The sequence below is a fragment of the Daphnia pulicaria genome, chromosome 7, assembly GCF_021234035.1.
Source record: "Daphnia pulicaria isolate SC F1-1A chromosome 7, SC_F0-13Bv2, whole genome shotgun sequence".
Classification (NCBI taxonomy): domain Eukaryota; kingdom Metazoa; phylum Arthropoda; class Branchiopoda; order Diplostraca; family Daphniidae; genus Daphnia; species Daphnia pulicaria.
This window is the reverse complement of record NC_060919.1, coordinates 9,003,722-9,016,034: the sequence shown is the minus strand read 5'-3', so window position 1 is coordinate 9,016,034 and position 12,313 is coordinate 9,003,722. Positions and strand designations below refer to the sequence as shown.

Genomic DNA, 12,313 nt, shown 5'->3' with positions numbered 1-12,313 from the left:
TTGGCAATTAATTCTGGGAGGGATTCTTTAAAAATGTGTGTTGATTTTTCTTTAAATAATTGTTAGGCGCCGTCCGTGCAATTACCTGCTGGTGTCGCTGGCCGTGTCCGACCTGTGCGTGGCCCTGCTGGTGATGCCCATGGCGCTGGTCTACGAGGTGCTGGGCACTTGGCCGTTTGGTGCCAGCGCCTGCGACACTAGAGTGGCCTTCGACGTCCTGTCGTGCACGGTCGTGCGCGTCCATCCTCAACTTGTGCATGATCAGCGTCGACCGCTACTGGGCCATCACCCGCCCGCTGGACTATGGCGTCAAACGGACGCCGGCCCGGATGATTTCCTGTGTCTCCCTCGTCTAGATCTCGTCCGCCTGCATTTCTCTGCCGCCTTTACTCGTCCTGGGCAACGAACACGGACCATCCGCCGCTCCTCATCCACCCACCACCACCAGCAGCAGCATCTAGCCCAGCAACAAAAACAACAGTCAAACGAGTCCGATGACCATGTCCAGCAACGGACCATTGGCCAATTTCATTGAATTGGCAACGGCTGCTGCCGGACAAGATTACCAGTGTCATGTGTGTCAAGAGTTTGGCTACCAGATCTACGCCACCCTGGGCTCGTTCTACATCCCGCTGGCTGTCATGGCGGCCGTCTATTACCAAATCTTCCAGGCGGCCAAACGGATCGTCGACGAGGAGAAAAAGGCCCAAAGTCATTTGCTGATGACCAGAACCAACAGCTGCGCCAAACAAAAAGTGGCGGCTGCGACCGTCGGTGGTGCTGGTCAACCTCTGCAACCGGTCCAGTCATCTCTCCTGGTCCATCCTCTCCACCAGCCCAGTCTCTACACCAACGCCGCCATGGTTATTGTCCGTCGTCACAGCGACCGACGGAATTCCTTGATGGACAGCACGGACCGAAGCTGGGTGGGCAACCATTGAACCGGTGTCAGCCGGCCAACAACTTGGCCGCCAAACCATGACGTCTGCATTTCGTCATCGTCCGCCTCTTCCTGCGCTTCCCTGATGGGCACGGTGAGGAACGAGTCGAAATTGCAGAGTCAGGCGAAAGAAAAGGGAAAAATCCAGGAGAAAGTCCAGACATCCGGTGCCCTTCAGCCGCTGAGTCGACTGGATCAGGTCAACAACATGTCGCTGCTGGACATTCCCCGCAGCGTGAGCAACAACTGCCCCCATCGCCGCTATTCCTCGTCGGCCGCCAGCACGGCCGAAATCCACGTCTACGAAGACGACGATCCGGAAGGATCGAATCGGTGGAGCCGCAATCCCTCGGTCGGCAACGCCCAACTGTCATGTGCTCCTGATCTCTCGTCCATCCAGTCAACAGGAGCCGCTCCCGCTCTCCATGTTCCCTCGGCAGTGCCAGCGGCCCCTCACCGGAATTGCCAGAGCATTCGCACTCCCACCCACCAGGAGAATCAACTCCAGCGGCGAGGAAGTCGCAACCGATTGCGTTTCGCACTCAACAAGGAGCGCAAGGTAAAATATCAAAACTAAAACCAATTTTTCATCTTGGACATTTAAAAAAAAAGAGAAATGAAAATCGATTCCGGATTGGACTCGCAATCAATTCTTAGACGGTTTGGCGAACATTCAAAAAGAAAAGTTTCCGGCAGATCATACATAAAACCTTCGTACCCAAAAAGAAAAACAATTGGACCCTGCCCTGTATCAAATTGGCTCTAAAGGACCTGGAAACTCCTTTTGGCCAAAACACAAAGTTTGTGTGTGTGTGTTTGTGTGGCAGGGGGGGGGGGTACTTCATCTCCTGCTGGATCGTATCTCCTCGGGGGGGGTGAAAAGGGCCATAGAAGGAGCCCTATACACTCCATTGAGCAGATCCTAAGTGAAACAGACTACACAGAGGGCGTAATGACGTCGAGGAGGCCATATAGTCCAGAGTTATAGTCGTCTGCCACCGAGTGTACTCTATGCCACTTTATATCTTTCTTTCGCAGCGGCTCACGTCATAAATTTGTCATTTTTTTCTTTTTTATTTAAAGTTTGAATAGTTTCAAGTCTTTTAAATTGTTGATGGGGGTGTAGTCTGGTTTTTGGGTTGTTATCCTTGTCGGTTGGTTTATTCATCCGATGGAATTTATGTTAATTTTCTTTTAATTTTGTTACTTGACGAATGTGAAAGGCGTCGACGACGTTGGGGACCATCATGAGCGCCTTCACGTTGTGCTGGTTCCCGTTTTTCGTGCTGGCCCTGGTCCGTCCGTTCATGAGCCACCAGACGGCCTCGCTGGTCATCCCTCGCTGGTTGTCGTCGCTCTTCCTCTGGCTGGGCTACGCCAACAGTTTCCTCAACCCCGTCATCTACGCCACCACCAACAAAGACTTCCGGCTGCCCTTCCGCGAGATCCTTTGCCTCAGGTGCAAGTCATAATGCATGCAAGAATCATTCGTTAACGAGGTTAGTGGGTCTATGTAAGAAATGATGGGACGTTTTGTTTCCGAGCCGTCCCTTCATCTCATTCTTTTCGAGCTACATCAAAATGGAAAAGACAGCGCGTCTCCTCGGCACAAGAGAGAGAGAGACACGACAAGCAGTCTGAAGTCAAATTCAAAACGATGTGGAGGAGAGATAAGAGCGCGGGAATCGGATCTGCATAGATCTGCCTCAATTTCAGAGCCACTTATGCAAAAACGGGTGAGCGACTTAAAGTCAAGACCAATCGGCCAATCTATCCTACTTTTTAGTTCCCTCCCGTGAACATGAGAAGCAAGACGAGCGCCTATCGAGGAAAAGATATCGCGTTACAGTTTCGTGCTCTGAGAACCAACAAGAGAGAGAGAGAACACGCTCAACTTTGACATCCCTAAATGTTTACCTCCATTACAAATAAAAGAAAAAAATGTGTATACATGGCGAAGAGTGGCACAAGGAAAAATGGGATCGGACGATCAAAATTGTCCTTAAAGAGCATTTATACAGAAATGAATGTCAACTTTTTTTCTCTCCTACTCTCATTCAAGAGAAGAGCCAATCAACAAAATAAAACAAGTAGTGACAAGGCTATTCCTCGCCTGTCTCTCTCGGTCGCATCTTTCTTTAGGTGGCACATGTGGCAGCTATTCAATTCTATGTAATATTATTACATAGGCAAACACCAGTAGCCACACCCATGGCCGTGGGAGACGCTTTTGTGTTTCTTTTTATTCTAGTCGTTGTCAAATTGCACCCCACAGTTCAATTGAAATTGAATGTTAAACCATAAAATATTTATATAGTATATTCTAAACATTATACCGAACGAACTCTATAAAAACTAGATTTGTGAATGACGTCATCGTGAATCTATCGGAATCTCTTTCGCCTCGTGAGTGACTTGCTGTTGAGACCGTTATTTACCCCAAACACAAAATGGATCCACAAAATATATATTTATTGCGGAATGAATTGTTATTCGTATTTTTAATTTTTGTATTTGATTTGCATATAGATGAAATAAGTACAAAGTAGAGGGGGAGGAAGGGTCGTGAAAATAGGAGAAAAATAAAAACTTTGGAGGTGGGGTCTAAAAAATAAATCGTTCGCATTTTTTTACGGTTGCTGGGGGAGGGGTGATAAAAATTTTAAAACAAAATATTGTTCGGAATAGTAAGCCGTGTCTACTTACGTACCGAAATATGTTTTGTTGAGACGAGTTAAACGACACGGAAAGATAGATGTGTTTGTGATTGAGATGAGATGTGATTCTTTTGTATTAAGACAGAGAGTGCAGTATTCTATTGATACATGGATATCTGACTGACTCTGACAAGCGATGGAATAAGAGTGAGGGGCCCGACCCCCTCCAGAATATTACATTGACACCAGGGTGGGGGAAGGGCACAAAGAAATAGCGCAATCAAGCGGGTGACAACGGGGCCACCTGTCGGGCCCTTTAAATATATACAGTTGCGTTAAGCTAATTCAGCTGGATGTTACAGCCATCTGTTGGAAGTCCATTTCATTTCCAACAAATATTTTGTTTCATATCGCTCATGAAAAATTTATATTTGATTAGCTTGACAAAAAGTTTAATCACTATAAAATTTTAACTAAAATACTCCGTTCAGCGGATGTAATAAAACCGCTTTAATTATTTAAATTGAGCGGTTCGGATTTAGGGGGAGGGTTCGATTTTTAATTTCTATCGATATCTTAGGCCCAAGGCGGCTAATTAGAATATTAGTGTCGTCTGCTGCTTTCGTTTTGTTTCCAATGAACTTTTTCGGAACGTACACAGATTATGACTGCATGAAAAACAGCACAATTAAACGTCCAACTACAACAATTAAACGTCCAGCTACAACTTTCCTCGTAATTTTAGATTGAGAAATTTCAATTCTGTATTATGCTTTCTGAAAAAGGTTTTGACAAAACTCAGTAGCATTGCTTCGACTTTCTTAACGTGCGAGTATGCCAGACGGAATATGAAGCGTCATGTTGATGAACGTTGCATATTTCACACTAAAAAGAAAATTGTTCCAATTGGATTAATCTACCAATTAATAGTTCAAAATATTACAAAATAAAAGGCTAAAATTAGAAATTATTATAACTTGTGTGATAAATTAAATGCTGTTTTTTATATGTATTTACGTGAAATTAGTATGTGTTCTGACATAATATTTATAATTTGTGTACACAGTTGCCTATTATTCATCCCCATGTTATGTGAGCAGAGCCATTAGAGATGTGAGTGTGCAGATTAGTATTAGGCTATTTTACTTCCGTTTGAAACCTCCTTAACATCATGGATCCAATGCTTTCTAAGAGATCTTTTGAGAGGCATGTTACAAACGCTATTAAACAGTGTCAGATTGAAGAGAAACAAAGAAAACGAAATGAGAATGAAAGTGAAAGTGCAAACGCGAGTGCAAACGCTGAAGAAAGGAACTTATTAACTCAATTTCAAACAAGTGGAATATATAATTTTGATGTCAGTGATGACAACACAGTGGGTGAACAGGAAAACTTTGATGAAGTTGTTTTTTCATCGGAGAAGAAAGAATGTGTGTTTCGCAGCTTTCGGAGTATAATACATCTTCCGATGAGAATGTCGATGTGAGTGAAGAAAACGGAAACGAAGAATATGAAAACATTCCCAGTGATGGAGTGGTTGTTCATCTATGACATTTAGTGCCAATCATGTCGAAAAAATGAATTTTCACCTCAAATCAGAAGTTGCAAGAATTTCAGTCAAGAACAGTTTGACGCATACTGCGACGAATGACATTTTTTTTTTATTGAGAGATTTGGGGCACGATGTTCCAAAAGACGCTAGGACACTTCAATCACAGCAATTTCGAACATTTCGGTTTCATTCTTGGAATCGTAAAGAAAATTAGACAAGGTGTCGGTGTAGGTGTAATCGAACTAAATTTAGTAATTAACATTGATGGTGCTCCTTTGTACCGCTTTTCAAAAACAAATGTTTGGCCTGTACTTGGCAGGATCACTCATATAAAAGACTCAAGACCTTTCGTTATAAGCATATATTACGGCCCCTCAAAACCATCGTGCTTGGAAGACTTCTTGTGTCCCTTCATTGAAGAAATGAAGAAATTAGAAAAACATAAAGTAACCGTTGACGGAAAATATTTTAGTGTTAATTTACAGTGTGTTGTGTGTGATGCACCTGTCGGCAGTTTCGTTAAAAAATGTGTCGGACACGGAGCATTCTTTGGACGTGAACGTTGCGTACAAAGAGGTGAAAAAATTGGTGGTTTAATGACATTTCAAGCAACAGATTCAGACTTCAGTAATGATATGTCATTTCGACACCAAAGAAATAAAAAACATCATCAGGGAACCAGCCCATTTACGGAGTTTAACATTGACATGATAAAAGGTAATTATTATGTATATTGCAAATAGAAATATGAACATTTTGTGTAATATTGATATAAATAGGGCAATCTCTCTAACGTATATAAACGGTATAGCCTAAATAAAAAATTTGTAATGCCTTTTTTACATGTTTTTCAAACCAACATCATAATTAAACTATGTTATTTTATTTTAACTGTATACGAGACGAGGACGCCGCAAAAAAAGAGAAATTAATAAAAGAATAAATTAATGAAAGATTATTAAAGATATGGAGATAATGAAAGACTGTGAAGATTATCTACATATTCCTTGTTATTATGGCTTATATTATCTCATTATTGTTTTTGCAAATTTAATTAGGTTTTCCGCTAAATTACATGCACCTAGTATGTTTAGGGGTGATGAAAAAATTACTGCTGCTGTGGAGAGGGGAGAAAAAATCAGCCAATAACTGAAGACCCAGAAAAACTAAGCGAACTAACAAACAGGCCAAAGATCGAGTTTTTCGTCTTTCTGCAATCGCCCAAACTACGATAAATAACAGAATAATTGCGTTAAGCAAATGTTTCCCTATGGAGTTCCAGAGAAAAAGTCGAAGTTTGGATGAAATAGAAGATTGGAAAGCGGTAGAGTTCAGAACATTCCTTCTTTACAGCGGGCCGATAGTTTTGAAAAGTGTTCTATCCGAAGAACAGTACGAACAATTTTTATACTTCCATACAGCCATCCGGATTATTTTTTCATCGTCGTCAACAGAAGAACAATTAAACTATGCAGAACAATGTTTGAAATACTTTTCATTTCAATTTGGTGTTCTTTACGGAAGTTACCAACTGATTTATAATGTCCATTCCATCAATCACTTGGCCGATGACTGCCGTTTTTAAAGGGTTCTCTAGACTGCTTCAGTTCATTCCCACTCGAAAATTTTCTTGGTAGATTACAGAAGATGTTGCGGGGTACAAGAATACCATTAGCACAACTGAAAAAATGGTTATCCGAAATAGATAATTTTGGAAATTATAACCCAGATTGTCAGAAACATCACTACGGTCCATACCAATTTAATTTCAGCTCAATTAAGGTAAAATCTTCGTCCGACTGTTATGTCATTAACAACAAATGCGAGATTTTTAAAGTGCTTGCAAAGACAGATAAGTCCATTTCTTTCGTCAAATATTGTTTAAAAAGACAATCATGGGAAATTTTCAAATCTCTTTGATTCTCCGCTTAAAGCTTCTCTTTTGAAAATTTTTGTTGCTAATGATCCCAAGTCTGATGTACATAAACCTGCTTTTAGTATAGAATTCATTGATTTTAAGAATGCTGTTAAATGTGTTGGTTTGAATTACGAAGAAAGCCTTGCATTTTTCCCTCTTCTGCATAATCTGTAATTGATTTTAATAAATATATACACAATTTACACATTTATGATAACTGAGAAATAATAAACAAATTTTAAAATAATATTTTCTCCGTAATCATTTTCAGTACTCATCAGTGGCGTTTACATCAAATAATAGCTTTAATATCGGATTTAAGACACGAACTCACATCATATTTAGTACAATACCAAAAACATATCAAAATAATGTAACAAAAATTGATAACCATAATAAGATATAATTACGACATATTTTTCATATCGCATTTCAAACAGGAAAGAATGTATAAAATAAAATTTTAATTTCATGTCAAAATAATGTAAGAAAATTTATATCTTTAATTAGATATAATAACGAAAACCGCCATTGTCATATCAAAATTATGTAAGACAAATTGTGTTATTTAGTACATCAATAATATATTCAAAATTGGATATCTACATTTTCATACCAAAACAAACATCAATTTCACATCACTTTTGAGATGTAAAAAGGTGTGATTTTCTACAAATAAAATGGACATCTTTATTACATCAAATCCGTGATATCCAAAATATTACACGTATGTCATGTCAATTTCATGTCACACTTTCAGGCAAGAATGTCAAAATGACATTAGCATATCAAATTGATATTAAATTGACATGACTGTGCTATCTGGGACCAAGGACCCCTCGTAATTGCCATTTTCTTTTATACAAATAGTAAAAGTATACAACACAAACATTTTGTGTAGAAAATGCTTGCGATTACTTGAGGTCGTTATCAATTACCAACTTTTTCCACTTTGATTAATCCACAGGTCGAAAATTTGCTTCATCAGATTGAGATTTGCCTCACATTCCGAGTCTTAGGATACGACGGAGAAGTAACGGGTGAACGGAAACCGAAATTTGAAACAAAGTTATATTATTATATTATATTACTATTGCCATTGCCCGATGGTAATCGTCAAAATTTTCACGTCGACATTCACCTTGCTGAAGACAATTACGTCGAAGAAGTCAAAGCGTAAACAAACATTTCCGGAATTCTCGAGGGATCTTTTCCACTATTTGTTAATTTTCTAATCGATTTTTAGACCGTCGAGTATTAGTGAGCCGTTTAGTCACAATGTTTTACCTCAAGTTTTTTTTTGAAGTCACATATTCTTTATGAAAATCAATCTGCACTTAATATTTTGTTCTCTCTCTCTTTCTCTAGACCCATTCAGTTGAATCAATATCGCTCGTCTATGTCTCATTCTCAACAAAAGTTATTCTACGTATATCTGGCAAAAACCAAAAGAATTTGTTAACATTAAGAGTAAGTCTGTTCTCTTTGATCAATGCGGCTAGATATGGGTTTATCTCCCACTCTTCATATCGTTTATCTGGAAGAGTGCAGTTCGATAAATCACAGCATACTTCTATAAACAATAAAAACGAAAGGCTTGAGCTAAACTCAAACGAATAGCTTAACAGCGAAGGGTAAAAAAATATAGTTAGCAGTTGTCAAAATTACCAGTATTAGGAAGCTGAGTCAGTTGATTAACATGTTCAAGCTGTTGGTTAATTTCAACTTCTGCATTAGGCACTAGATCACCATTGTCACCTGCTTTACATAACAAGCTTGTGTTAACTCAAACAAAAAGCTCGAGAGCAAAGTGTAATTATTATCTAGACACAAGTTGTCACAATTATTACTAGAAAAAGAAAGCTGAGTCAGTTGATTACGATGTTCAAGCTGCTAGTTTACTACTGCATTGGACACTAGATCACCATTGTCACCTGCTTTGCATAAAAAGATTCTGTTAACTAAAAAAAAGCTCGAGAGCAAAGTGTAATTATTATCTAGTAAGTAGTTATCGCAATCACCAAGCTTAGTCAGTTGATTACGATGTTCAAGCTATTGGTTAACTTCGGCATTTGGGAAAAGCTCAACATGGTCAACTGATATTAAAAAAACAAATTGTGTTAAACTCATATTAATAGCTTGAGAGCAAAGGATAATTAATACATAGTAAGTAGTTGTCACAATTACCTTCACTGGGAAACTGAGCTGTGAGATGGATCAACTGAATACCATGATCCAGCTGCTTGTCAACTGCTGCCTTTAGCACAAAATCAGCACCATCATCATCTGTTAAATATCAAAAGCTTGTGTTAAATGAAATAGCATAGGTTTATTTACCATCAACAGTATTGTGTAGTTTACTTATGAGCTGACTGATGTGATGTGTTGGCTGCTTGTCAACATCGTCAACTTTGATTCCTATTTTAGGAAAAATTTCAAATAACAGTTTTAGGTTTAGAAACAAACATGCTTTTTAAATTGATTCTTACTCGAATCAAGAAATTGTGACCTTTTAGCAACTCTTACCTTGCTGCTGATTTTGTTAATTCAGCTTGGTTTCTTGTTGTATAAATCTTGGGCATTTGATCTGAACCTGCAATAGAATGCAATCTAAAGTTAAAAAGAGAAAATCAGTGCTGCCTTCTGGGGTTTTGTTAGTTGTTTCAGAGCAATCACCATTCTCAGTGTTTTTCCGTTTCAGACTTCTAACTTTAACTTCCTCATCCACAGCAATATGAATAATAGAATCACCATCACTCGTTTCAGATTGTTCCAGCTTTTTAAGAACATTTTGTTCAAGATGAAGAAATATTTCTGACGAATCCACATCCACTACTATCTTAAAATCTCCGTCAAATTTCATTATTAAAACACCTTCTACGCGCGTGTTCAAATTACCACCAACATTTCTTTGAACAACAGTTCTTTTAAATTACCAGGTCAGGTATTAAAGGATCGTCAATGATTTGTGCAGAGCGTTAAGGCAATGTAAATAAATAATAATGTTAGGAAAGTGACGATGAGAGCAGATGGTTTAATTTGGATTAGTGGTACAAATTTTTCCCATCAACTCAAAACCAACATTGTTCCGCTAAACACACTTTGAAAACAGTTATTTTTTTATAACAGTTTCTGATGGTATTATTTGTTTTATGATTTGTTTCGGAATAAACATCACAGCATTATATGATAAAAATTTGGATGTACATAAGCTCAATTTTAAATAAAAACGAAAGAAGCGGTCTAGGATATTTTAAATTTTGGTGGGAAGAAAAACATAAGTTTTCAAAGCGCTTACTATGAAAAAAAAATCCGTCACGTAAAAATGAAAGTTTTCAGGTCTTCCATTACCAAAAATGTTTTGCCAGCCAATAATATGGCTTTGAAAATTCAATAAAAGACTGGCTGACTGTCACAAGTTTGAAAACGACAAAAAAACAGTTCCAGCCTTAAAAACTCTTCCAGTTATGATCAGTGTCTTTAAAGGCTGGTATTTTAATTCTTCGTGCAAACAATCACTGTTATCAAAACACGAATTTCCCCACCACCAAGCAAATTTTGGTTCCATTGTAGAATGGTTACCGTGTACCGTAAAAGTTTCAATGTTACCACTTAGAAAATGTCCTTCACCATGTTCTTTTATATCTAGCGTCAACATTTTTTTATGGCGAGTGGTGAAAGTCCAGGGGACATTATGATTATTAGAATTTCTACTCATTATTTTCTTAAGTCACGCATTTTTTTATTCAAAGCGAAAACACCATGAGATGACACAATGATATCGGTGGCCAAATAGCCATAATTGAGTAGAAAATGAAGCAACGTATGTTATTTGGGGGTTATTGCTTTGCTTTCAGATTCTACCGGCCTAGGATAAAGAAGAACATGATTTGAATTGGTGATTGTGATGTTTTTTGTGAGAATAACCAAAGTCCTTCTCAGAAAACTGATAGCACTGCAGGGACGCTATTATTTGGAGCATAATGAGGATTATCAAAAGAAACAAATTCCACTAAAACAATAGGTAAATACATTGTCAAAGACATCATCTCAGAAGACGAAAAAGAAATTTTTTTTTGCTCTAGCACCTAATTTTGTTTTATCTGTGGAGGAACAGTGAATTCTCTATCGCTCATAAGCATAGAAAGATTAAGATTCACTATATCAAGTTTTAATTCAATAACCGGATCGTGGATAAGATAATTCAGTAATAAACCGGAACTATTATTTAAAATCCCTTCAGGTCCCACATGCACCAAATATTGCATAAAATATTTAGTTGAGTCAAACTAGCGTAATCTGTCGAAAGCTGATCGGCCATACCATACCATAATTCACTGAAAGAATATATCTTGTCGCTATAACAGCGTTCTCGATTTCCGTACATTGCTGCTCATAAGTAATTTGGTTCCTCATAATACAATGCGATTCATGATGTATCTTTTCGAGATCGTTACGAACAATCATGCATGAATGGCAAGGTAATCTAGCGAAACCCAACCCCTTCTTTAAACCCACCCACAAAATTTGAAACTTATGTCACATACGATGTGTAATAACATCCCATACCACTTCCGACGATCGTTTCGTAAATAGAAATAACACCTGCATGCAAAAGTAATAGATCGTCAATAAATGGCCTTAAAAAGACATCGACACCACGCTCTTTTAGTATGGCACAACTAACTATCCCGAAAAGCAAAATATTTCTAAAAGAAGAACGGAAGATGTGAGGAAGATTCAGTAATTGCTAGTAAAACACTTTATGCTTTCCTTTCTTACTTCCGAGGGGATTTCCGTTCTTCACCTCATCAATATAAACTTAAATGCGAAGAATATGGTCACGGTTTTCAATGTAAAAAGGATGGTTCTTCGGATAATGACCGTCCCAAACATGGCAATATTGCCGGAGGGAATCTAAAAACGGGATCACATAAACAGTTTGGAATACCTGATCGATAACATTTCCAAGGTCGTCATCATGTATCCATTCAAACGACGACTCATGTGGATTTAAAATTACTTCCACTGGCATGATGGGGAAGTATTTGGTCCAAGAAGTTTCTTGTCTGTAGTGCGTCATCTGTTCTTGTTCGTGAATTGTTTGAAAGGCTGCTTTAAATAAAGCACACCCGACAGAGTAAAACGGGACCAGAGCAATAAGTTTTTTCTTCAATAAAAGAAATTATATATTACAATCTCCATTAACTTATGTAATACATTCATTGAAATAAAAAAATGCTGTG

At 38.4% G+C, this 12,313-nt stretch overlaps 1 protein-coding gene across 1 annotated transcript; it reads left to right on the top strand.

The window, feature by feature from the left end:
- The first annotated feature begins 1,025 nt into the window (after positions 1-1,025).
- Positions 1,026-2,412, top strand: LOC124348696 (5-hydroxytryptamine receptor 1-like). The gene is made up of 2 exons (XM_046798970.1): positions 1,026-1,499; positions 2,164-2,412. The coding sequence occupies exons 1-2, from the start codon at positions 1,026-1,028 to the stop codon at positions 2,410-2,412; spliced, it is 723 nt and encodes a 240-aa protein (XP_046654926.1).
- The last annotated feature ends 9,901 nt before the right edge of the window (positions 2,413-12,313 follow it).